Source organism: Prunus persica, chromosome G1, assembly GCF_000346465.2.
Source record: "Prunus persica cultivar Lovell chromosome G1, Prunus_persica_NCBIv2, whole genome shotgun sequence".
Taxonomy (NCBI): domain Eukaryota; kingdom Viridiplantae; phylum Streptophyta; class Magnoliopsida; order Rosales; family Rosaceae; genus Prunus; species Prunus persica.
The window spans coordinates 36,945,788-36,971,576 of NC_034009.1; the positions used below are offsets into that span (position 1 = coordinate 36,945,788).

Here is a 25,789-nt window from a genome sequence, read left to right on the forward strand (position 1 = left end):
GATAAAAGATTAAACATGGCAACGGAGTCTAGTTAAATAAAAAAATGCATTTACTTGCAAACCGGTAATCTCAAGTTTGAACTCCCACGACACCTTTACAGTATGTATTTGAGAAACCCCCATCCCTCTTGTAGTTTAAAAACTCCCCCCTACCTTGCTCTTGTACTAAAAAAACAAATTGAACATATGCATTTTAATTCGAACAAAGCGAGTCATTTCAAGACATTCCTCTTTCGAATTTGTAAACTTTACCATTTTCTTCTGCATCTTGTTAACCCAAAATACTAGAACATGGAATGTGAGTGAAAAAAGCACCATCCAATTCACGGACTTTAAAATCACATGGCATTGTCAAGCGACAAGGTGAGAATTCATATTTGAAAAAGCACCAGACTCATAGGCTAGGGCAAATCAAATCAAACAGCCCATAACCGTGCATCAACAAGAGCCTTTTCCCCTTGGGATTTTTTCTTTTTGTTTTCCCCTCCAGACAAAAAATGTTCATAATATTATTTTTTTCATAAATTACATATGCATCTGGTGTTTACCTAGATTCCGAATTCTTAACTTTTATTGTGCCTCTGTTTCTTTTCTTTTCCTCCCTTCTTAAGCTCCGGTCCCTTCATGTTCTTCCAACCAACTTTTTCTTCTCCAACAGTCACGAGTATAGCTAGTTTTTAATAGCAAAATTTGTCGGAAAATGAAATCAAAAGCAAAAATAAAAAATAAAAAATAAAAAAACGTACATGTTGGGGTTTCATCTATATATATAAAGCAAAAGGCAGAGAATGGTGAAACATTCAAAATACCAGAAAATGTCATTGGTTAATGTAAACATTAAGAATTCAAATTATTAATTAAATGAGAATAATATGGTAAATTCATACTTTTTCATATTTAAAAAAAGAAAAAAAAAAACAGATAATAGATCCTATTTTTATAGAACACAACTACCTATTATCTTTTTTAATTCTAAAATAAATTTTTTTTTTTTAAAAAAAAGCCTCTAGTAAATGCGAAAACGCGTGCGAAGAAGCTAGTGAATTTATGAGATCGAACACTTTCTGTAACTGTAAATGTTCAGATGATTAGATCTCCACTCTGGCGTAGGGTTTTTCTTGTTTGACCGACACACATTTTGACATATTCTTGCTCCTTAAAACGCATAAAAGAGTACGTGGAAATTCATTCTTAATTTCCTGAAATAAACTTAATCATATACAACAGTTTTCTTGTCAGAAAATCAAAATGACAAAATTATATGTATGTTATAATGTTGTTGTGTGCGGCCCCATATGAATATTATAATTTTTTCAATTCCACGTTGCTCCCTCAATTTACCCCCTCCTTGGCCCGTCTCCTCCTGTCCTTCCTTGGGAACTTACTTTCACGTGATTCTGAGCTTTCCAGTCCGACACCTGCTACCCCTGCGCTCCTCTTACATCCTTTTGTCACCTTCTGCAGTTCCTTGCTCTTCTTTCTTCTCATATTTTTATGTTCTCTGTAAAACACAAAACAGGGCACCCTCTGTTTCTTCAGTTCAACAATGCTCAAGAAATGGCAACCCCTTCTTTTGTCAACCATTGTTCTGCTTTCACTCTGCGCCTCCACAGTTTCTTCTTCCAGGCCTGCACTCACTCAATCACCCTCTGTCTCAGACGATGATGTTGTTTCTCTCCTTGCATTCAAATCCAAAGCAGATTTACACAACGCTCTTCCCTTCTCGTCAAACACCACCACCCTCCAGCTTTGCCGCTGGACAGGTGTCCAATGCGCCCAGTCCAAAATAGTCCGTCTCATAATCCAATCTCAGAATCTCGGTGGCATTTTCGCACCCAACACCCTGACTCGCTTAGACCAACTCAGAGTCCTGAGTCTGCAAAACAACTCGCTCACTGGACCCATCCCCGACCTCTCTGGCCTCACCAACCTCAAAACCCTCTTCCTCGACCGCAACTCCTTCGTGGGTTCTCTTCCGCCTTCGCTCTCGTCCCTCCACCGCCTCCGAACCCTCGACTTCTCCTTCAACAACCTCACCGGTCCATTGCCCGCCTTTCTCATCACCGGTCTAGATCGGCTCTACTATCTCCGGCTCGACTGGAACCGGTTCACCGGACCGGTCCCGGCTCTGAACCAGTCGTCTCTCCGAACCTTCAATGTCTCCGGAAACAACCTTACCGGGGTAATCCCCGTCACTCCGACCCTTCTACGGTTCGGGCCGACGGCGTTTTCATGGAACCCAGGTCTCTGCGGCGAGCTTGTAAACAAAGAATGCCACCCAGCTGCGCCTTTTTTTGGTCCAACCCCAGCTCATGAAGCTCCACCTCCCACAAGAGCACTCGGGCAGAGCACTGCACAGGAAGTCCAGGGCGTTGAGTTGACTCAGCCGAGTCGAAAAAGGCACCGAAGAATCGCCGTCATTATTGGGTTCTCTTCAGGCGTCTTCGTCTTGATCTGTTCTCTTCTATTCTTCGTAATGGCTTTGAAGAAACAGAGGAAACCTCAAACCCACCGGAAGACCGACATTGCCAGTCCGGCAGGCTCCGATGCGCATGCGGCGGTAGTGGTGCAACTAGAGGAGGAGTTAGAGCAGAAGGTGAAGAGGGTACAGGGGATTCAAGTGGTGAAGAGCGGGAGCTTAATGTTCTGCGCCGGCGAGTCGCAGCTGTACTCGCTGGACCAACTGATGAGGGCCTCGGCGGAGATGTTGGGGAAAGGTACCATCGGGACGACGTACAAGGCGGTGCTGGACAACCGTCTGATTGTGAGCGTGAAGAGGCTGGACGCCGGGAAGTTGGGCGGGACTAGCAGAGAGGTGTTCGAGAGGCACATGGAGGCGGTGGGCGGGCTTAGACATCCCAACTTGGTTCCTCTCAGAGCTTATTTTCAGGCCAAGGATGAGCGGCTCCTCGTCTACGATTATCAGCCCAATGGCAGCCTCTTCTCTCTCATTCACGGTAAATGCTCTGTTTTGCTCTGCTTCAATCTTCATTTTGCTTACTCGGTTGTGTTAACTCAGTTTGAGTTTGACCAATGTTTGATGCTTTGACTATTTTGTGAAGTAAAGAATTTGGGAAACCCAATAGGAAATGGACACGTAAGCTTTTTGGGTTATCATTAGGAGAATTGGATTATGAAGACATTGTGGTGATGACATTAGATTTGGTTGTTTCTTGAGGTACCTTTTTCTCAATCAACGCCGAGAATCTTTGCTTTTGATTAAGACGACGACGTCGTTGGGAATTGACATGAATAATAATATATTGACCATATTGTTGGCTCGCTTGCCCAATTCACATTACTTGCTTAACCTTTTCTTCATAAAAAAAATTGACAGATTTTGGATTTTCTCATTCTTTTTCTTTCCCCCCTTGGCTGGTTCCCGTGATTCCATATAGATATGATAAGGAAAAACTGACTGCTTAATTTGATCTTACTGGCCTTTTGTTTATATTTTCAATCCACCAACCCCTCAATCTATGTCATCAACACTCTTTGATTCGATAAATTTTGTATGCGTACATAACATGGCCACGTTGTTCATCTCATGTAGCGTATATGCTTAATAAATATACACATATTATAATATGAGTAGATTAAGTGGTGTTACTGCCACACTGAAAAAATCGTCCGTTGACTATGTTTTCTTTGTTTGAGTATGGTAATTTCTACACTAAAATTGTCAGTGCTGTTTTCCAGAGGGAGGGATTGGCATGCATTACATCCATTTCCAAGTTATTGCTAATTAGCATCCTAAAATTAAGTTCCTTATAATGAATGTGCTACATGGGCACGTCCAAAATTGAACTGCAGGAACAAAATCCACAAGGGCAAAGCCGCTGCACTGGACATCATGCTTGAAAATAGCAGAGGACGTGGCACAAGGCCTCTCCTACATTCACCAAGCATGGAGGCTTGTCCACGGCAATCTCAAGTCCTCCAATGTCCTCCTTGGCCCTGACTTCGAGGCATGTCTCACCGACTACTGCCTCTCTGTTCTTGCCACCACCACCCTAACATCCGAGGAGGAGCCAGATTCTGCTGCTTACAAAGCCCCCGAGATTCGCATAAACTCATTGAACGATCACGATGATCATCAACAAAAGCACCAACCAACTTCAAAGTCTGATGTCTATGCATTTGGGATTTTGTTGGTGGAGCTTCTCACAGGGAAGCCTCCATCACATCACCAAGTTTTGGTGCCCACTGATATGGTGGAATGGGTCATGTCCATGAGGGAAGATGATCAGCATGATCAAGATGGGGAAGGCAATAGCAGGATGGGGATGCTGGTAGAGGTGGCCATAGCTTGTAGCTCAACATCGCCTGAGCAGAGGCCAACAATGTGGCAGGTGTTGAAGATGTTACAGGAGATTAAAGAGAGTGCATCCATGGAAGATGACAATGAATTAATGGACCCCCAGATTGTGACTGGTGTGCCCTAGCTAGTTAGGGTTACCGCTGTACCAAACTAGGAGTATTAATTAATTATTTTATAGAAAAGAAAATAGATGGAGCACACATGCTAGCTATATTATTAATTCTTACTTTTTTCTGCAGCATTGTTTGTGATCTTTACCTTTCATATGCATGGTGGATGGAGGCACGTGTTTCTCCTTGCCCATTTGTTTTTGCTGCATTGTATACGTATATATGGTCAGTCTGGCAAGGACCACTCTTCTCATTCAGCTTTTGTCTGCAAGAAAAATGCCCTAATTGATAAGATATTGCACACTTTTGTGCTTACCCACTTTGAGTGGCATGTATAATGTATTTGTAGCGTTTCATCGTAATTTTGAGGACTTTTTTTTTTAAACATGACAACTGCTTTTGGAACTCAGCTTGCTCCTCAGTTTTAGGTGTGTCTAGGAAGTTAGATTTCATAAACTAAGGAAATAAAATGCATATAAACTGAAGCCACAGGAATGGGCATATGCATATGATTGCTTCTTGTAATTTATAAACTAAATGATAAGGAGCCTATCTGATGAGAAGCATAGAATGGGATTATAATGTTCGATATATTATTCCACAACTAGGTTTACAGCTTTTATACAATGATTCAGTCATTAGTATCCTAAACTATCACCTATAACCAAGGCTTGATCAGAGACTAAATAAGGAAGCAAATAACTACAGTATCAATTTACAATATTGCCTAATTAATGGAGATATCTTCCTTAACACTCCCCCTCAAGTTGGAGTGTATGTTAATGACACCCAACTTGCTAAGTAAGACTTCAAACTGCGTTGAACTCAACGGCTTGGTGAATATATCAGCTGGTTGATCACTTGTCCTTATGTAAGCCGTGCGTATCATTCCTTCTTGAATCTTCTCTCGTACTAGATGACAATCGATCTCTATGTGCTTCGTTCGTTCATGGAAAACAGGATTTGAAGCGATGTGTAATGCCGCTTGATTGTCACAAAACAGGTTGGCTGGTTGTGGGTGTTTCACTCCTAGATCTTTCAGAATATTCTTCAGCCATATGATTTCACAACATGTGGTGGCCATAGAACGGTATTCAGCCTCTGCACTAGAACGAGATATAGTTGTTTGTTTCTTAGTTTTCCAGGAAATAGGTGCTTGACCAAGCAAAACACAGTACCCCGTTATCGACCTTCTAGTATCTCTACATCTAGCCCAATCGGCATCACAAAATGCTTGTAATTGTAATGAACCCGTGGAAGGGAGAAAAATTCCTTGTCCAGGTGCTTGTTTAATGTACTTGAGGACCTTGTGTGCAGCCTCAAGATGTGGTTGCCGAGGTTTCTCCATGAATTGACTTAGCATGTGGACAGCATAAGCCAAGTCAGGCCTTGTTATTGTCAAGTATATTAACCTGCCCACAAGCCTTCTATATGATGAAGGATCATTCAACACCTTTCCTTCCATTTGTGTGAGAGACAAATTTTGATCCACAGGAAACCGTGAAGGCTTAACTCCTAGAAACCCAGCATCATCCAATATTTCTAGTGCATATTTTCGTTGACATAGGGTAATTCCACGCTTTGATCGTGCAACTTCTATGCCCAAGAAATATTTGAGTTCCCCCAAGTCTTTCAATTTGAAATGGTGAGATAGAAATTGCTTGGTTTCTTCAATTTCATGCAGATTATTCCCTGCTAGTATCACATCATCAACATAGACTAGTAAAGCAATGAAGTTACCATGACGACTTCGGACGAATAATGAATAGTCGGACCATGATTGATGAAATCCAGCAGCCTTGAGAGCATTGGACAACTTGATGAACCATTGTCTCGAAGCTTGCTTTAAACCGTAGAGGGATTTATTTAATTTGCATACTCGAGTCTCCCCCTTTCGTCCGAAACCAGGGGGCAAGGTCATGTATACATCCTCTTCGAGATCACCATTTAAAAAGGCATTGTTCACATCCAGTTGATGGAGGTGCCAACCTTGCACAGCAGCCACGCTAAGGAGCACGCGAACTGTGGTTAACTTAGCCACCGGAGCAAAAGTTTCACGGTAATCAACACCTTCAATTTGACTGTAACCTTTTGCAACGAGGCGTGCTTTGTACCGTTCAAGAGTGCCATCAGGTTTGAGCTTAATTTTGTAAACCCATTTACAGCCAATGGGACGTTTATGCAACGGCAAAGGCACGAGGGTCCATGTATGATTGGCCTGAAGGGCAGCAATTTCATGCTGCATGGCAGCACACCAGTTTGGATCTCGGACAGCCTGCGAGAAACTAGTGGGTTCCTTAAGGAGGGTGAGATTAGCGGTATAGGCTTTATGGTGGGGTGAGAGACGATCATAAGATAAATAAGTGGAGAGAGGATGGGAAGTACCTGACGAAGACTGAACCACGTTCGTAGAAGATGTGGGAGCAGACCGGGACGGGAGAGAGACCTCGATATGAAAGTCCTGCAAAAAAGAAGAGGGTTGGGTAGGTCGTGTTCCACGCCGGGGTGGGGTTGGCAGGACGGTTGGCGAAACGGGTGGTAGGCTGAGGGGTGTAGGGTCCGGAGACGAAGGAGGCACAGGGATGGATGTAAGTGCCGAAGAGGGGGAAGGTGAAGGTAGGGAAGCGATAGGGGAAATTGGAGAGGAAGGTGCAGGGGGATCGTGTGACATAGGAGATGTGGCAGGAAAAGAGTCCAGATCAAAGTACGACAGGGAGGCGGGTGGATTGGGGGATTGGTTATGAGCAGCGGAAACATCGGAGTGATAAGGGAATTGGTCTTCAAAAAAAATCACGTCCCGTGATACAAACACTTTGTGGAGTTGGAGATCAAATAACCGATAGCCCTTTGTACCATATGGGTAGCCAAGGAAAACACAACGACGGGCACGGGGATCAAATTTTGAAGGTTTGTGTGCGTGAGTGGAAGCAAAACACAAACAGCCAAAGACTCGTAAATGTGAGTAATTGGGTGCTTTGTGGAACAATTGTTCATAAGGTGTTTTCCCGTGAAGAAGGGGTGTGGGTGTGCGATTAATAAGATAGGCTGAAGCAAGGATGGCGTCCCCCCAAAAACATTTTGGCATGTTGGCTTGAAAGAGTAGAGCTCGGGCAACATTGAGTAAATGGCGATGCTTACGTTCAGCAACACCATTTTGTTGTGGTGTGTGAACGCAGCTAGTTTGATGGATGATACCTTGTGTGGCATAAAAACTGGCAAGGTTAAATTCGGGACCATTATCGCTTCGAATCATTTTGACTTTGGTGTCGAATTGAGTTTCGACCAAATGGATGAATTGTACAAGGAGCTGTTGTGTGTCAGATTTGTGTTTCATCAAATAAATCCATGTGCTCCTACTGTAATCATCAACGATAGTAAGAAAATATTTTGCACCAGAAATAGAAGGGACATGATACCCCCCCCAGATATCAACATGTATCAATTCAAAACATGATTTAGTGGATATAGAACTCAATGAAAATGGTGCTCTTGTTTGTTTGGCTAATGGGCAGATGACACACTTAATAGAATCACAAGATTTATGTTGAAAACAAGGAAATAACTTGGAAACAGTTTGTGATGGATGTCCTAGACGTTGATGCCAAAGGTGATGGTTGGATGTTTGAATGGCATTGCATGTTCCTTTCTTTGGTGGATCGAGATAGTATAGTCCCTCCCGTTCAATTCCCGTCCCAATCATCTTCCCCGAGCGTAGGTCCTGTATGACACAAACTTGTTTTAGGAAGATGGTAATATAAAGGGAATCATGTGCAAGCTTGCTAATGGATATCAAATTTAATTTGAAAAATGGTACACACAAAACATTATTGAGCACAAGGTTGGGAGAGAAGACAACTTGTCCAATGTGGGTAACTGTGGCAAGGGAACCAGTGGGTAGTTCTACGGTATGGTTTGCAACAGACCTCGACGACGTGAGACAATGAGGACTGCAAACAATATGGTCCGTTGCACCACTATCCAAGATCCAAACATTTGTTATGCCATTATACATGAAGGAAAAAGCTTTACCTGAAAGTTCTTCATTATTCGAAGAATTACCAACTTGATTTGCAAAGGAGGATCTGTTTTTGCTCAACATTGCGAGCATCTGCTTGCAATCTTCTTGAGAAAAAGGAAAGTTTGGCATAGGAAAGTTTGGCATCCCGTCCTTTTTTTCGTGCACGGCAACTTGGTTACCCTTGGAAGTGGATGAGCGACTTTGTTCAGCTTCAGCAGCCGCTTTGCGTTTGCGGCAATATTCGAAGGAATGACCTTTCCACCCACAGAAGGTGCACTTGAGATGAGCACGGCAGTTTTGGGTGCTGTGATTTGTCTTGTTACATTTTCCACAGCGAAGACCACCATCCTCTGGTGCAGTTTCTCGGCCACTATTCTTCACAGCAAAAGCTGCCGCTTCAGAAGAGGGAGTATGCTTTCCACTTGAGATTTCTGCTTGTCTCTCATGGCGAAGAACAAGAGAGTAGGCCTTGTTCACTGTGGGTAAAGGCTCAAGAAGAAGGGTATTACTACGAACAGTGGAATAGGAATCATTTAAACCCATGAGAAATTTCATTGTTTTCTGGGTTTCAACATAAGAAGTGATTTCCTTCTTTGTATCACAACTACATGCAGGGATGGAGCACAGCACGTCACGTTCGTCCCATAGGCCTTTTAATTTGGTGAAATATGAACTCACCGTCATGTTACCTTGCACACAGTCATGAATCTCGTTTTCTATGTGAAACAATTGAACGATATTCACATGAGAAAACCTTTCTTGCAAATCGAGCCACATTTGCCGTGCATCCTTGCAGTTGATAACGCTACCTGAAATTTCTTTTGACATGGATCCTAAGAGCCACGTCTTAACCAAGTTATTGCATCGATTCCATTGCTGCAATTCTTCATGTTCATCTTCATTTGGCTTCTTGACCGTCCCATCAACAAGCCCTAATTTGTTTTTGACCGTTAAGGCCATGGTCATGGATTGAACCCATGTACTATAATTGTCTTCCACCAATGACTGTGGCACAAGTACTGCACCAGGCTGGTCCGAATAGTGGAGATAGAGTGGATGATTAGGACTCTCCCACCTTGAACGCGAAGTCATGCCTGAGGAGGTTGACTTCATGTCTGCGCTATCAACCATGGCTATGTTTGCTAGGTTGTTTTGGGTGTTTGTGTGTTTGCTTTTATTTTCCCAGATATCTATTGCTCTGATACCATGATGAGAAGCATAGAATGGGATTATAATGTTCGATATATTATTCCACAACTAGGTTTACAGCTTTTATACAATGATTCAGTCATTAGTATCCTAAACTATCACCTATAACCAAGGCTTGATCAGAGACTAAATAAGGAAGCAAATAACTACAGTATCAATTTACAATATTGCCTAATTAATGGAGATATCTTCCTTAACACTATCAACTTATAAATTCAATTGATGAAGGTAGGTGGGCATGAATGCAGTACATAACTGTGTTTCGTAATGGGCTTGTAATCTGAGTGGTTTAGAATGTCCTTGGTGCATCCGAAATCATGTGTTCAATTCCCATCCTGCACCGTGTTTAATTCCATTCTTTCCCTGATATCGCTGATATTATATATAATTAAAAAAGAAAAATTTAAAGAAAGAAAACTGATCTACATGATTGTTGAAAAATGTGTACTGGACTGGAAGCTGTTATATGGGTCATCCAGCGAAAGAAGCCCAAAATGTAAAGAGGCCTGGAAAAGAATGAGCTGAACTGAAGCCCATAACATCAAAACATCAATCACTGAGACATGGCGATGAAGCCTACCGTAACGTGAAGAATTTGCTAGAATCGTCCAGTTTTCAGAGGTTCTTCATTTTTTACCAAAAATATATCAAAAAGAAAATCTGCAATCGGCGTACAAGCATCATTAAGAGAACAGAGAATGACAACATGAACATGGACCGTACGGACGCGGAGATGATGGAGATGGAGACGACGGCGATTGGGCAGCCGGAGCTGCCGTCCGACGCCGGCCAAGGCGACGTCTTAAGGGACTTTCTCGCATTGGCTCGCCAGCTCCTCAATCAAGGCAAGCCATCGCAGGCCCTCCAAGCGGTAATCTTTAACTTCATCAAGTTTTTATTTTCTCCTTCATCACCTTCAATTTTTCTTCGGTTTGATTTGTATTGTCCATAGAAATGGAATGGCATTGATTTAATTTTTAATTTTGTGAGTTTTTAGCATCTCAAATCACTGAAGTGCTACTCTTTATTGAAAAAGAATCTCTTTCTTTTGGTTGGTCTTCTTAGGGTTTGTACTGTTTTGCTAAAAGTGACTGGTTGTTGACAACATTGGTTCTTCCTATTGGATTTTCAAAACTCAACACGAGTGGCTGCCTTAAATGGTTAGATAGGAAAAGAGAATTATCTTACTTCTTATTTCCAGTGCCTAACCATCCATCCCTATAGTACTGAACAACTGGCAAAATGGCAGTGTTGGAAACTAGGATAGTTATGGAGTTTGGGGGGTTGTCATCCCAATTCCCAAATGTGAGGCAAACCCTAAATTTAATGTTGCATTTGTAGTCATGCATTTGGAAGAAAAGATTTGGATTGGAGCTTTTAGTGTAAATTGATTGGCAACAATTTGAACACTTTTTACTGATGAAAACCAACTGTGAAATTGAACTTTTTTTCTAAGAAGCTCAATCTTTGGTCCAAAACCCCTCTAAGATGCATGACGCTCTCCGAAGGTTCTCCTGAGAGTTTAGGGTTATCATTTGCTTATTCATCTAATCTTGCGTGGGGCTTTGGTCTGGTAAAGCCCTGTCCAGATGCGATCCTTGGGTACTTTTTGTTGTGTGCCTATATGGAGACACTGCTGCATTCATAATAAAAGCATTGAGCTGCTATGAGGAGATGACATATGTACGTTGTTGGAAGCCTTAAGAATCAAGAGGAAGCTGTCCATGGAGAACCTTCGTCACATACTAATTTAGTATTTGGAACAGGTTGTTATGGCAATGAGAACAAGAGGTGGGGATGAGGCTGTATTTGAGTCCTTACATCGTGCTCGTGAGCTGTACAGAAGTAGATTGCAAGAAAGCTCTGCTGTTGATCAACTAGCTTCTTTGTTTGCTGAGTGTGCAATTGCTGAAGTCCATCCTTCCAAAACTGAACCAGCAGCAGGTGACGAGGGTGGCCCGTCAGTTGGACTTGGACCTGATGCTGAAGGAACTTCTATACTAGCGGAAAGTGGCAGGATGCAGATTGTATTGGATGCATTTTCAGATGGGAGTAGCTTCATTTGTTTACAGTGTGGAGGTCTTGTTAGTAATCATCGCAAAGACGAGCACTATGCATATTGGTGTGGCCAAACTTAATGTGCACATGCATGGAGTGAATATAAGCCCTCTTCTGCGATGCTCCTATAGATGCATATGATATGTGCCTCTGTTGATATGCATCTGCGATGCTCCTGATGCAGATTCTAGTTGCTCTTGATTCCAGCTTCTCTAATGGCCGCATTGTTAGATATTGACTCATAGGAAGCAGAACATATGAATATTTTGGTTTAGGATATGAAGATCTTGTTTCAGTTGGATTGGAGTATATTGATAAAATTTGTTCCCTAGTATGATTAGTTTGGAATCATGTAATACTTGTAGCAATCACACATTTTCACAAGGAAATAGTTAATGAACAAATTGGACAGATGATGTTGCATACTTCTGTTTTCTTTTTGTATATAAATGGTGTTCTAATCAAGGCCGCCAAAGTATGATTGCATGCATGTGTCGAGAATATAAATGAAAAGGAAAATAAAATTAAGAAAATGGCAGAGGAGCCTCTAGTTTGATTCAATACCTTTTTATTACAAATAGGCATACAAGAAGCAATCTTTCCAATAGAACGACTATAAGGCTTGCACAAAGAAAAAAAAAGAAAAAAAGAATCTACAAAAGAATTTCCCTTTCGTCGAAAACTGTGATGCAACAGAAAATGCTACATGGTGTCAAATGTTGTGCGTACACACAATAAACATTCTAAAGGCTAAGCCCAAAAAGTTACAAATTTGTCCTGGAAAAGGAAAAAAACGCAGACCCCTTTATACATATTTCTGTAACTTGAAGGATTTCCTCTCATGTTGTGTTGTTATTAACAGAAATGTACTATAACATCAGATGGCTCGATTTCTTCTTTCACCAGTATACCACCACTTGCAGTTTTGCACCGTTGGTGTCGTCTTCTAGCTAGCAGTATATCATCGGCAGCATCAACACAGCTTTACAAGATGCTCCGAGTGCAGTAACCATTGCAAAATTTTCGATAACAAACCTATGCTTTCCAAAATAAACTCATCCATGACCGTAGCAAAGATCCTCAACAGCTACTTATAGCACACTGCATTATTTTAAAAGTCAAAGTAGGTCAATCACTGTGCTGAACTATCCTGTTGAACGAACTGATCCGCAGTCATGTACTAGGCACTTACGAGATTCTCGAAGTGCCAAATACACTTCAGAGATCTTACTGCTACAAAGTACATATTTCTACATTTTTGTCAGTTGTGTAACTGGAGATATTATTTGATACATATGAGATTCTTAATCGTAATTTTATGGTACCTGCACTTGATTATCTGTTTTCCCATGCCATGCGTTGGGATGATACTTAGGTCAAAGATGAAATTTGGGCAACAAAAGGCTGGTGACTGCAGAACATCACATCACATCTGACCGAGCTTGTAAACGAGGTTTGGCCCTCATGATTGTTTCATCACTGTGCCTAATCCATTCTGAGAGTCTCCAAGGCTTCTGCCATTTCCATTTGAATTGTACTAACCACTGGTGATGACTCCTCTTCCACCTCCATAGCTTCCCAGCCTGTCCTATAACTGCTAGTTTTTTTGTTGGCAACTGCCCGATGGGTACCATCTGCACTAACAGCAAATCCCGTTTTCTTAGTTTTCTTAGCTGAAAACAGAAAACAGGGCCCAATTCTATAATTGAAAGGAGGATGAAATTGACCTTTCGTGTCTGATCTATGAAAGCTATCGATTCTCTGACAGAGCCGTTAACAATTCCTGCTGTATATTTCAGCTGTTTTTGTGCTGGCACAGAGATTGGGGACAAGGGACCACTCGTGTCATCAGCACAGTGTTTCAGTGAATTGTGCGAGTTCCCCTGATGGTGGTCGGCCTAAAAGACATAAAGACATAAAAACAATCCTTCACATACTTGAGCCAAGCTTAAGAAGAGTATGAGAAGAAGCATTAGAAGAAATATCACATAATGACTAATATTCTCACCGAGGCTGATGTTGCCAATGCAGTTGCAACAGCTTGCTCTCTCAATTTTAGTTCCTTCTCAACTTCCTTTCTTCGTGTCTCACTCTGCCGCAACAAACCTACGAGTTCTTTGAGATGCTCTTTCATTTCATCCATTTCCATTTCTTTCTCCCATAATTGGCACCTGTCAGCATGTGAAATGATACTTAGAATTTCAACTGCAGAATTTAAATATCACTCACACGATAATTTGCAAGAAATATGCAACGTGGTAGTAAAATCTATTAAGTTGTGAATTTTCTAAAGTATACTTAAATATGACAGCATGATCAATTTATTTGACAAATTGGGTAGTAATATATAGTGATAGTGGATCTATGGTTTATGTTCATTAATTAATAAGCTAACTAATTTTGCAATACAACTGACATTCCTTGTAGAGAATGCTATCCCTTTTATTTTATGTTCACCATGTAAATATTATTTTTTGGAAATTAAATTATTTGTTGGAGATTAAAAAAATTTCTGATCTCTATCAGAGAGGCAATGAGCAGGTAAAAGTATGGATTATGAGGAACAGATATACACCTCTCCCACTGTGGTCTATCATCTACCCTTCTAAATCCAGTCCTACATGCTTCCAAGTTATCTTTACCAATTACATGCTAATATTTCTTTTTCCTTTTTACATAAAAGAGAGACGCCATAATATGTTGCAGACCTCCTAACTTGACATTTCTAAACCTTTTTCTAGTTTATCATCAAAATTAAAAAAAAATGTTGAACAATGCCAGACTAATGTGTAGATATTCATATTGCACTTTTCACAACCATCATAGAACACCATAACAAAAATAAAAAGTAAAATAAAATCATTCAGAACACTAGGTCAAAAAAACACCTTGTATCTGCAAGAGAATTGAACATATATTGAAGCAAGTTCTTTGCATCTGCCATTGAGCGCAATTGGTTCCAACGTCCACGGTTGGTAAAGGCACGCTCCCGTTCTTCTGCCTCCGAAAGTTGCGATGCCATCGCTACAAGTGAGTTTGATGATATGCTAAGCATGTTCTCAAGTGAAGATATTCTGGCCATTCTTGCATTTGGTGACATGGAGGACACCCTGAACAAACAAAATACAGAAATAAACCACCAGAGAGAGAGAGAGAGACAGAAAAAATATTTACGTTCTACTATTCCATCTGTTTCATGCTAATCTTTTCATCAAATTCCAAACTATAAAACGGGGAAGAAGACAGAATTATGTAGATATAAGTGTTTAATACGAAACATACCTGGCAAAGCCATTCTTTCCTCTTGGAGGACTAAGGCCCTTTGAAGCGAATTCGTTTAATTGCTTCAGCATGGCCAACTCTTCTGCCAGTGCAGCTCGTCTGCATATTACAGCTTTTAATTAATAAACTCTCCAATACTATATACAATTCAGTATTAAATGAACATATATTTATGCATACACTTGACTTTGTTTCTCATATTCATGACGAACTTCATGCACATTCACCATGACTTCAAGCTCGTGATCAAGCCACCGTTGTAAGGATTTCTCATTGCTCTAGTGGTGGAACTTGAGTTAGAAAGATTCAAAATTCAAAGGGAAGAACATAAAACATATGGAAAGAAGAGGAAGCAAAGAGCATTACCTGTAAATGTGTCCCATTTCCGTTGGCAACAGCTGGTAAAAGTATACACAATTAGAAGGTATAAATATTAAAGGAGAAGGCCCATGCTGTGAAGTGTGAAGACCCTATGTTATAAAGAAGACATTTCTTCTCAATTGAGGTAATTTTAGAAATTTGGTGATTACATATGACAGTGAATTTAATCTTTCAATACCTCATCTGAGAGAACCAATGCATTTATGAATGCAATGGGTGTCCAGAAGTGCAGCCTTCAAACATTATAATATTATAATAGAAAACAAAGCATACCTGAGCTGTCACGAGCAGAAGATTTACGAGCTTCTAACAATTCTTTCAGCCTCTTGGTAGCCATTGCAGCCTCTTCAGTCTTTCTTTGAAGAACCTGAAAGAAAGGACAGTATTCACTTCAACTACCATTATATTATGTTGCAACCATGGTTTTAGTGAATTTATCCCACTTTCTCTGTTTATTAAGATATATCAAGTAGAGGAAATCAACTCTGCATGCTAAAATGCCACAACTCTAGGGGGCCCACGTAGCTTGAAAACTCTCCAATATTATACTGTAACTCTCTCATTAAAGAGAAGCACCCATAACTTCTTGAAGATAGCAATTCAGATAATTTTCCCAAATTAGATTTGATCTTAATAAGGGAAAGTAACATGTCACAGGTTGGAATCTCAGAAGTTAATAATCAGAAAATTACATTGCTGGTCAAACTTAGCATTGAGATCTTTGAAAGGACAACTAAATATATAGGCAACTGAGATATACTCACCATTTTCTGGCGTTGATTTAATGCTTGCAGCTTATGCCTTTCATATTCATTTCTCCTGCCCTCTTTCCGTAACTATTATAGTGAAAGTAAAACCAAAGTAGGGAGCATGAATTAATACAGGAAATCAAATTCAGTTCAGATAAGAAAGTAATTAAGACGTGGAAATGCTCATTTCCATCCTCTACTGTTATAGCATTGATGCATAAATACATACTTAAAGTGCTAACACTTCATAAAAATTTAAATATGCATATACTACTAAATATAATGGTGATCGGTCTCTGTTTCCTGTTACAAAGCCTAATGGCTCTCACTCCTGCTAAAGATTAATAAATCATAATAAATCATAAAAGATATGGCTCTCACCACTGCACTATATTTATTTAATTTTATGTAAAATGACATGAAACAATGGCAGGAGCTTCAGACTTGTGAACTTCCATATAACTTCAAAAGTTAGCAGGACAAGGAAACAAAGGAAAAAAGTAAATACCTGCAGCAATTCCTTCTCTCGAGAGGCTTTCCACTGCCGAAATTGTTCTGCTTCTTGTTTTATCCTATGTTGCAATTGAACCTGGAATTTTAAAAAATATTAAATAATAGCAGTAGATGCAGAGAAAATATTATCCTTATTAGGACAAAACTATGAAGATATTTTAACAGCATGATGAGTCTAAACCTTTTGTGCCTTTATTGACTGGATTTCATCTTGCAGTCGCTTTGCTGCTTCATCACTTTTTTGTTTTTGCTTCAGTAGCTGAACCTGGCTCTCTTGTTTCTTCTTAAGATCCAGAATCTGATATGTAAACATTGTAAAAGATGAAACATTTGGATTACAAGTCCCCTGCTTATCCAAAGTGAAACAGCTTTCTAGTAGAAAAGTATGGTACCTGTGCCTCAAGTGCCTTTAACTTCTGGGAATGGACATCTTGCAATTTCTGTGCTTGTCCATCACTATTAGCAAGATTTTCAACTTCACCCAGCAACCGGTCCCTCTCTTGCTGCAGTATGAAACAAGTAAAGAACAACAAGTGAATATCAGTTCTCCCAAGAAAAACACCGACGAGTTCAAAGGCTAAGTTAACCTGCACAGCTCTTTTCTCATCTTCAAGTTCCATGATTTTCTTTCCAAAGTGCTGCTTGAGTGCCACAGTGTCAGAACCTTCAATAAACTTCATTTCCGACTGCACAGACGTCAAACGTAAAGTCACACATAATACCTGAGAAGTCACTAATGATGTTTTCATGTGATCCCAAACAATATACACACTCAGACCATACCTCCTTCTGCTGTAGACGTTTATTCAATTCATGCAACTCTTTGTCCATAGTATTTTGCAGAATGTTGTGCTCCCACTCTTTTGCTACTTCCTCATCAATTTCCTGGGAATCACCTGCTACAATATGACATCCTACACTATATGAATTTCCCCAACACTAAAGATGCATGTGGCTTATAGGTGCTCACATAGCTGCAGCTGATTTTATTGAGAAAATAAAATGTTGTCAAGGAAGTCCTAAACAGAGATAAGTGATACCTGTTATTGCTTCACCCATTTGGTAGTCAGCTGATTCTATACTTTGCAAACCCCTTTTAAGGCCATCACTTTTTACAGAGCACGTACTACCAACCTGAAAATGAGGTTTTAGATTAACAAATGTACCTGTCTAGCTGATTATATATGCCGAGTCCTACTTTAACGATAATTCACAACCAAAAAAATATATAGATTACAAAGTGAAATAAGAAACGAAAACAAGTACAAGTCAAAGTCATATATATTAGTACTGGAAAGAAATAAGATTAAAGAACAGCGTGAATCTCTACTAAAGCGTGTAACACATACGTGACCATCTCTTTCCAACTGCTCTACACCAGTGCATTTACTACGGTATTCATGAAGTTCCCGACAAAGATCCTCATTAGCAGCTTCGAGCCAAGTAATCCTTTCCTTGAGAACCTACAGAATTCGTGAAATCGCTTAGAAATTGAAATAAATATATTAAAGAAAATAACAATTTAATCTATTCTTCTAGTACTAAAGAATTAATTGCAGTTTTATCATTTATTCCTTTTTTTATATATAAAATATCACCATACTGGCCACACAATGATGCAACTGGGGTAAGTCTAACCCTGGATGGAAGAATTCCGACACAACGATTCACAGAAGAGTAATATTAATATACCTGTATTTCATCAGAAGAAGATCCTCCTCCACGTGAACAAAGTTCAGCTTGCAAATACTCTAGTTGTTGGCGCATCTTCAGCATCTCACTGGACATGGGATCTCTGTTTACCTGTTACAATAAATCAGAAAAGCTACATAAATGACAATGGCACAAAGGCAGAAATATGTACCTACAGCGGTAAAAACTAAGAAAATTATGAATAAGAATTTATTCTGAACAACTTACAATAGGCTTATTTTGGATATTGCGAGCACGATTTGCATACTTTAAAGTGTTTAGGGTTTCCTCAGCATTGATATCAGCAGGACTGATGCAGGCTGTATGACATAAGGAAAATCATGATAGTATCAAGTGGACAGACAGATCATGCAATCAGCAGATAGGGTTCTTGTAACATCCCTTCTGCTGTCATTAAACAAAATTGAACTTTCTACATTACACTAAACGGTTTTCAACAGCACGTGAGATGAATAAGTGGCAAGATGAGAAAGGAAAATTGAATTGACAATCAGATGTGAGAACTTAGATATATAGGACCAAACGAGAAAAACAAAGATTTGATAATCTCAGATTTATGACATTGCTTGCACAAACTATAAAATATTGAGAAGAAAAGAAGAAATAAGGTTTTAAGCCTATAGATGCAGGTGTTAATACAAATCGTTTCTTTTCAAAAAAAAAAAAAAAAGGCCTAAGGGATATTAGTAAGATCACATTCAGGTGACTTCTAAAAAAGAGATACATTCCATGGGGCATACCAAAACAAAATCAAATATGCCTAGAGCAAGCACCAAATTTTTTAACACGGGAAAAAGAAATTTAATAAAGTTACCTATCATAACAGTTCGGCTGTTACCACCAAGTGAGTCCTGCAAAAATCAACAGACACCAAACCACAATTAAACAACAAACACTGCTAAACATTTTCACATGATTTTGTCAAGAACATTTGTCACACGTTCTACCACAAGGTTTTAGAAATTTTTGAATGGAATCAAACCTGCAAAAGCCGAGTAAGTTTACTATCTCGATAAGGAACATGAACACCTTCTTTGCGCTTCTTCTCATCACCAAGTGCACTGATAACATTACCAAGTGCAAGAAGACCCTTATTAATATGAACTCCTGTTTAAGAAAAAAGTATATCCACATGAAAATGTATTACATAAATGCGCTTTAGACACAAAAAGTAACAAACAATATATTTACCTTCCTTAAAACGCAAACCATCAGAACCTGTCCTCTTTGCGCGCTCAGACCCAGCAAGATCTACCAAATGCAACTTGGCACATAGATATTCTTCGTTCATACTCTCGCTAACCCCGTTGTTGCCAGAACATGTCGGGTTGACCTTATGCATTTGCTCTAATGTGATGGTGAAGATGGCATGTGAACGGCTATAGACATAAGCATAAAAGGAACAAGTCATTAAACCCCGGGGACTTAATGCAGAACCCATCTTGATAGACAATTGAATCTCAGGAAGATTTTAACAAAACAAGTCAAAAGAAATCGAGAAAGGATTTTGGAAAGGACCAATTATTTCTCAAGCATTGAAAGGCATATAGCACATACGTTGTCTTTCCACATTTTACAAAAATTTCACAAGAAATAAGTCTTTTCACCTATGCAAATATATATTACCAGTTTGTATACGTTCCATAATTAAGGAAAAATACACATAACTTAAAAGGAAAAGGAAGGCCCATAAGTTACCTTGATTGATTGTTCATATTTGTACTCCCTGTCGCCCTGCTCAAAGATCCTTGTTCCAGGCAAGCAGCCATTTCTTTTAGCGTACTAACACTGAGTTCAGTGGATCCTGCCAGTGTAATAACACCATTTGATGATTCTCGAATTTGTATTGGTGGCTTTCCAGGGGCTGTTACTTTCCCCACATGCCCGTTTGCCCCTTCTGGTTTGCTCAAAAAACTAGGATCCAGCAAATCTCGTACTTCTTCTTTGAGAATCTTTGCATCAAAATATCCTAGTTAGATTTCACTAATGCAACGTGGTACATAAAAAAATGGAGAATGGAACTTTAACAACAAAATTAAGAATAAAACACCATAACAAACCTCAATAAAAGAAACATGCAACTGGAATTCAGTTTGATGCTTTAGAGTTTCGATTTTGCTAAATAATACATTCATAACTTGAGGGATAATTCCAGTTTGGCAACCATCTCTGAAACCAGTGCCCATGGTGTATGTTTTCCCAGAACCTGTCTGCAGTAGAATAAAAATGTTAACCCTTAGGACACTAAATTGCAAAGGGAGGCTTAACAAAAGACGGTAAACTGCAAGACATTGAACCTCAGCTCTCCATGGAAAATATAAGTACCTGACCATAAGCTAGGACAGTAGCATTATATCCATGAAACAATCCATCGACCAGCGGAGCAACACATTCTTCAAACATTGCAGATGACGGCGAACCGGTACTCCCGTAGACATTGTCGAAAGTAAATGAATGTGTGCCAATTTGTACCTGCACCATTGTCACAATCAGCACGTAGATTAAACATAAATACGCCCCATGGGTCCAAATTTGGTCCGTAGCACACGTCAGCATTGCTCTCAAGTGAGTTCAGAACCTTAGAATTTGATGAAATACGTCGGAACGCAAAATTGAAAACCAATGAATGTGATAGGCACCACAAATTGCAGCTACCAAATGAGAAATGTCACCAACAATAAATAAATAAATTAAGATTAAAAAAAATTCCTTTTTTATTAATTATAATCCAAAACCATTTCTTTCCTTTAATTAGGACCGGACGGTGCTATGCCGAACAGAAAATCTGTCACCGGTCAAAATCTACGGCGTAAATTCGAGACCAAATAATTCCCCATATCAGCCAATCAATAATTCCCAATTGTGGAACTAAACAAATTACATGAATTTAAGGTGCTAATGTGAATCCTGATCCAAAATCAAATTGCCAAGTGAAGCATGCAATCCTGAGGCTTACTCAGTAAGCACATTTGGATCCAGATCTCCCAAAAGTTTGATTCTTTTTACTCAGTCAGCTAAAACTGGAGCTGGGTTAGCTCTAGATTAAAGCAAACAAGGAGAGAGAAAGAATGCACCAGAATGGCCATGGAGAAAAAAGTAAGACTTTTTTTTAGAGTGAGGTACCTGAGGCTTGCCGGGGACGACAGTGACGCAATCTTTACAGCCTTGGAGCTTCTCATCTCCGATGAGCGGCCGGATGTGGACCGCTACTTTCACACAGCAATCTTCCCCTGCTTCCATGGCTACAGCTACAGGGGAAGACAGCGAGCGAGAGGGAGAAATAAAAGAAAGATTCAATTCTGAGGAGATGAGTGTGTATTTGAGATTTGAGAGATCAAACCGTTCTCATTGTCTGTGAATTTAGTGAGAGAATTGCAGACAGGGAAAGTGATGGAACAACAACAGCAACCAGAAAAGAAAGAATGAAGGAAGAGAGAGAAAGAGGCTCAGCTCAACTCAGCTCTCATTGGGATTTTCATTCAGAGTCAGACTCTGTGTTTTTTGTGCTGTGAAGTGAAGAGTCTTGAGAGAGAGAGAGAGAGAGAGAGAGAGAGAGAGAGAGAGTAAAAATAGAAAGGAAAGGGAAGGGTAGTTGGGGGAATGAGCGGGTAACTGCTGGGACAACAACCACTATCATTTTCCTTGCGCTTCACTGCACCACAACACACACAGTTCCCTTCTCTAAACTTTTATGTCACTCTTTCCCAAAATGCCCCTTCCTCCTTTCACAACGGTCTCTCACCCTGCCTCCCCCCGTAAAGGAAGTTGTCCAGCTGTGATTTGTCCACCTCGCCCATGCTTGTGTCCGCGTTATTACAAAGCTTGCCCTTTTCTGTTCTTTTGTGTTGTTGTGGCGTCGGACGGTGCCGTTTTGGCGCGGGAATTTAGTAAGGAAAAGCGACGGACACAGCCCACCAAGCCACGCTGCCACGTGACATAGAGTGTTGTAACTTTTATTAATTGGGGTTTCGTAAAAGAAAGAAGAGTTATGCTTCGATAAGTCGCCTATAGTTTGATCAACGGTAGCAAAATATTTAATAAAAAGAGAAATGCCAAGGACAAGTCACTCTGGCGTAAACAACTCTTGTTAGAATAATGTTTTGGAGAAATTGGTAGTGCTTTGGAAGCACAAGGTGAAATGTCAATGCAGCGTTAAGAATTCATCCAAATCAAATCAATCATAATACATGTATAATTATAAATACATACATTCTAAATGTTAGAAAAACAAACCCTCATCTAACATAACATATCAAATTTTGTGTGAACTCGTAACATCGCGTCACGTTAGGACCACAAAATATAGGGCAAATGGGTAAACACGGCAAGTTCGTCCAGAGAAAATTAGGGGAGGGGGGCGATCTAGTGTTGAAAAAAGTGATGGTAGAGAGGTATTAGGGAGGGAGGACCCGGAGAAGTAAAGTGAGTGGACGGAAAGACCAGTCCCACAAATTAGACAGTGCCAGCTGGTGGTCTCCCACATCACATGGCCTTTTAGTGTCCATAACCCTCTGGGCCCCACCCTCACTCTGGGGTCAGAAGAAGACTCAGACACAACACACACTCAGACTCCGATGATGATGGCCCCACGATTTTGCAGAATTTGTAGCAGTTGAAAAAAAAAAAACCTCATCTTTTTAGTTTGCTGCTTTAAGGATCATGCTCTGGTGTGACTTCTTTAAAAAAAAAAAAAACCAGCTCATCTTGTTTTTTATGGTACTAGATAATAGAATCACCCAAAGTCTTGTTAAATTTCTTTGAAAGAAATGTGTCTTTCTCCACCTAAATTTTTTCCCCTTTGTATGCTATTGATTACAGCTATTGTAAATGGTAGGCAAAGCCCTTGTGGTGGTTGCATTATTTATTAATTATTTAATTCGAGGATTTAAAAACAACTGTTAGGAGTAGATGAGCAAGAGCCATCAATGACATCAAAAGTGAGAGTAATTGAAGGTTTGCATTTCAATTTTAGATGGTAGATGCTAATACTTGTTTTGTTTTAATCAAAATTCACAAGGGTGAAACCATATCTGGAATTGGGATCCAAATATCCAATCCATATATAGAAGAAGAAAGAAAAAAAGATCTTTAAGAACAAAAATAATGTAGACAAGGAGGTCAGCTAGATTATCATACTCAGAAAGCCAAACAAATTTTTTTTTTTTTTTTCTGGTGGGCCAAAGTTGGGATATATAATTTCATGTTTCCAGTTTTGTAGGAAGTTGCAGTACCAAAGTTTTGACACAAATGAGTACATTGCATAATGTGGACAAATATTTCTGGTAAATTTCCAGCTTGCCAATATATCATATATACATGTTACATACACTTAAACTGAACTTGACCCAAATTCAGAGCTTTCATTATTATTTTTCAACACACACTACCACAGTGATATGAAAGTTTGAATATGAAACTATTGATCTGCAAGTCAAGGCAGCCAGAGCTTTCATTATTAAGAACTCCGTTGTTGTTGGGATTGCAATCCCTTTGATGCAGCAAAGGAATGGGAAAATGATTCTTGGGTTTTTGGGGGGTTCTTTTATTATTATTTTTTTCTGAAGTGGTAGACTGCAAGTTAAGCAAGCTGCTCCACACACCAATTGTTTCTGCAGAAGTCCTTTATTCAGAATGAAGGGAAGCAAAGGAAAGGGAAAGCTGAAAAAATGATCACCAACACCAAGCTTCCTCTCTGTTCCAAACCTAACTTCCCATCTATTGAATTTTCTGAATTCGACCGTTAGCTTGGATGCAGACCAAGCAACTAGAATGAGGCCCCACTTTATATTTATATTGTATTTCATTTGTTTGTTTGTTGTGGAAGGCTTAAGTTTGTTGATTAACTGTGTAAGTTATCATAATCTCAACATTTATGTACCTACAAGATGATCTTCATTGACATCAAGAAATTAATGTTAGGCTTAACCAAATCAACTTTAAGGAATTTGAAGTTTTAAACAACATTTGCTTTATTGAATGATGACACTTTGACTACTAAAGCTGGAATTTGAGGCAACAAAAGCTTAAACCTTTTCCATTTAAATTAACTGCCAATATGGAAACAGCTCTGTATCTGATGTGTTCCCTGCAACCAAATCACCATGGCACTGTGTGTGCTGCACTGTACACTATTTTGTTTCTTATAATTCTGTATTAAACAAGGCACCAACTTGAGTTTTTTTATTGGGTTCATTTTAGTTTCATATCCGAAAGTTGGACCAGTAAGTAAGGCATGTTTCTTTTCCTTTTCTTCTGCAATGCTGAAGAAAAGATTTTAGCTTTGGGCCATCCAAATACCCTGCTCATAAAAAATTAAAAATAACTGTAACCCAATACTAAGCTCTCATTAGACCACATGATTTTGGGTTTTTTTTTATAAGAGTTTTTCATCTATGCTTCAGACAGAGGGCGCTTGCTGCTGCATATGTTGCAGTGTGTTTCTTTATTATATTCCCATCCCTTTTCCTTGTGCTTTCTACCATGTGGAGCTTTGCATCACATGCTTCCACCACCTTTACATCACACCATTATTCCCACACCTCCTTTTGATCTCAAGCTCCCCAATTTTTTCTCTCTTCCCTTTTGTTCATTGATCATCATCGCAAGCAATCCTATCTTGTTTTGCAGAATGATTAGCACTATAATTAAACAGATTTTGGACTATCTTACAGTCCAATCAGCCACTTCCTAGTCACTGAGGAGTGAGCAGTGAAGTTGTTTAAGTACATTTGTTGAATTATGGTTTCATAGGAGAGAGAGAGAGATATGATTCCAAATTGCACAATTATTAAAGTGGCCCTCTTGTCTATTTCAAAGTGAATATGCAATCTAATTGTGCTTTCTTTTTAACAGTTGCTTGCAATCCATCATATCTTGTCTTGGATAAACTTTGCAATATTATGCCTCTAAAGCTCTCTCTCTCTCTCTCTCTCTCTCTCTCTCTCTCTCTGCATCTCCATATTCTAGCTCTGCGTGTAAAAAGCATTGAGAGTGGAGCAGACACAGCATGTGCTAGCTCTGAAAATTTTCATCATTAGCTTCCATCAAAATTTGGTCTTAATTAGTACTTCCATGATGGTTTTTTTTTCTTTCTAAATGGTCTTAATACTAGAGCACTGTGCCTGTCTTTAGGTGGGTTTTGGGATTATGTTTATCAGTTAAGATGGGCAAACCCACACCTTACTGACTGGTATCCATTCACATTAAAATGTTAAATGATTGATGATGCAAATTTGCTGCTTTTTTTTTTCTTTCGGTGGGACAGAGAAATTGCACAACTGGAATGTGCCCTTCTAATTTGTAAGCCAATGACTCGTTTAATAGTGAGGGCCTTATATATAACCCTTATGTGAGATCCTATCTTTTAACCATTGAATCAAACTAACCAACTTGATCCAATGGCTAACCAATTTGATCCAACAATTAAGAGCCTTAC

At 39.6% G+C, this 25,789-nt stretch overlaps 4 protein-coding genes across 6 annotated transcripts; 2 read left to right on the forward strand and 2 right to left on the reverse strand.

Moving 5' to 3' along the window:
* Positions 1,019 to 4,727, forward strand: LOC18793457 (probable inactive receptor kinase At5g67200). The gene is made up of 2 exons (XM_020555369.1): positions 1,019 to 2,957; positions 3,814 to 4,727. Exons 1-2 carry the CDS (start codon positions 1,547 to 1,549, stop codon positions 4,443 to 4,445), a joined length of 2,043 nt encoding a protein of 680 aa, XP_020410958.1. The 5' UTR covers positions 1,019 to 1,546; the 3' UTR covers positions 4,446 to 4,727.
* LOC109947459 lies at positions 8,112 to 9,580 on the reverse strand. The gene is made up of 2 exons (XM_020557502.1): positions 8,461 to 9,580; positions 8,112 to 8,149 (listed from the first exon to the last, which is right to left on the reverse strand). The coding sequence occupies exons 1-2, from the start codon at positions 9,578 to 9,580 to the stop codon at positions 8,112 to 8,114; spliced, it is 1,158 nt and encodes a 385-aa protein (XP_020413091.1).
* Positions 10,224 to 12,141, forward strand: LOC18791540. Its single transcript, XM_020564081.1, has 2 exons — positions 10,224 to 10,529; positions 11,425 to 12,141. The coding sequence occupies exons 1-2, from the start codon at positions 10,365 to 10,367 to the stop codon at positions 11,794 to 11,796; spliced, it is 537 nt and encodes a 178-aa protein (XP_020419670.1). The 5' UTR covers positions 10,224 to 10,364; the 3' UTR covers positions 11,797 to 12,141.
* LOC18790308 (kinesin-like protein KIN-4A) lies at positions 12,241 to 21,984 on the reverse strand. Of its 3 annotated transcripts, none has more exons than XM_020564073.1 (26): positions 21,478 to 21,984; positions 20,680 to 20,826; positions 20,415 to 20,564; positions 20,053 to 20,306; positions 19,546 to 19,733; positions 19,337 to 19,461; positions 19,169 to 19,205; positions 18,562 to 18,653; positions 18,334 to 18,444; positions 17,991 to 18,104; positions 17,682 to 17,775; positions 17,425 to 17,540; positions 17,229 to 17,327; positions 17,034 to 17,144; positions 16,823 to 16,939; positions 16,637 to 16,717; positions 16,144 to 16,215; positions 15,653 to 15,746; positions 15,365 to 15,396; positions 15,179 to 15,276; positions 14,999 to 15,097; positions 14,605 to 14,826; positions 13,725 to 13,887; positions 13,444 to 13,614; positions 13,042 to 13,350; positions 12,241 to 12,817 (listed from the first exon to the last, which is right to left on the reverse strand). In XM_020564073.1, exons 1-25 carry the CDS (start codon positions 21,592 to 21,594, stop codon positions 13,138 to 13,140), a joined length of 3,117 nt encoding a protein of 1,038 aa, XP_020419662.1. In that variant the 5' UTR covers positions 21,595 to 21,984; the 3' UTR covers positions 12,241 to 12,817; positions 13,042 to 13,137. The 3 variants fall into 3 exon arrangements, with proteins under 3 accessions (XP_020419662.1, XP_020419658.1, XP_007227060.1); XM_020564069.1 differs by having other exon boundaries at positions 17,425 to 17,555; positions 21,478 to 21,977; XM_007226998.2 differs by having other exon boundaries at positions 17,425 to 17,537; positions 21,478 to 21,974.

Excerpts from the sequence above, each read along its gene's own strand:
- LOC109947459 (XM_020557502.1), bottom strand. The coding sequence starts at position 9,580 with ATGGTTGATAGCGCAGACATGAAGTCAACCTCCTCAGGCATGACTTCG. Across the intron at positions 8,150-8,460 it reads GAATAATGAAGAACTTTCAG|GACCTACGCTCGGGGAAGAT; the intron begins GTAAAGCTTTTT and ends TGTGTCATACAG.
- LOC18791540 (XM_020564081.1), top strand. The coding sequence starts at position 10,365 with ATGAACATGGACCGTACGGACGCGGAGATGATGGAGATGGAGACGACG. Across the intron at positions 10,530-11,424 it reads CATCGCAGGCCCTCCAAGCG|GTTGTTATGGCAATGAGAAC; the intron begins GTAATCTTTAAC and ends TATTTGGAACAG.
- LOC18790308 (XM_020564069.1), bottom strand. The coding sequence starts at position 21,594 with ATGGAAGCAGGGGAAGATTGCTGTGTGAAAGTAGCGGTCCACATCCGG. Across the intron at positions 19,462-19,545 it reads TGGTTTGCGTTTTAAGGAAG|GAGTTCATATTAATAAGGGT; the intron begins GTAAATATATTG and ends TTTCTTAAACAG. Across the intron at positions 16,216-16,636 it reads GAGAGAAGGAATTGCTGCAG|TTACGGAAAGAGGGCAGGAG; the intron begins GTATTTACTTTT and ends TCACTATAATAG.
- LOC18793457 (XM_020555369.1), top strand. The coding sequence starts at position 1,547 with ATGCTCAAGAAATGGCAACCCCTTCTTTTGTCAACCATTGTTCTGCTT. Across the intron at positions 2,958-3,813 it reads CCTCTTCTCTCTCATTCACG|GAACAAAATCCACAAGGGCA; the intron begins GTAAATGCTCTG and ends ATTGAACTGCAG.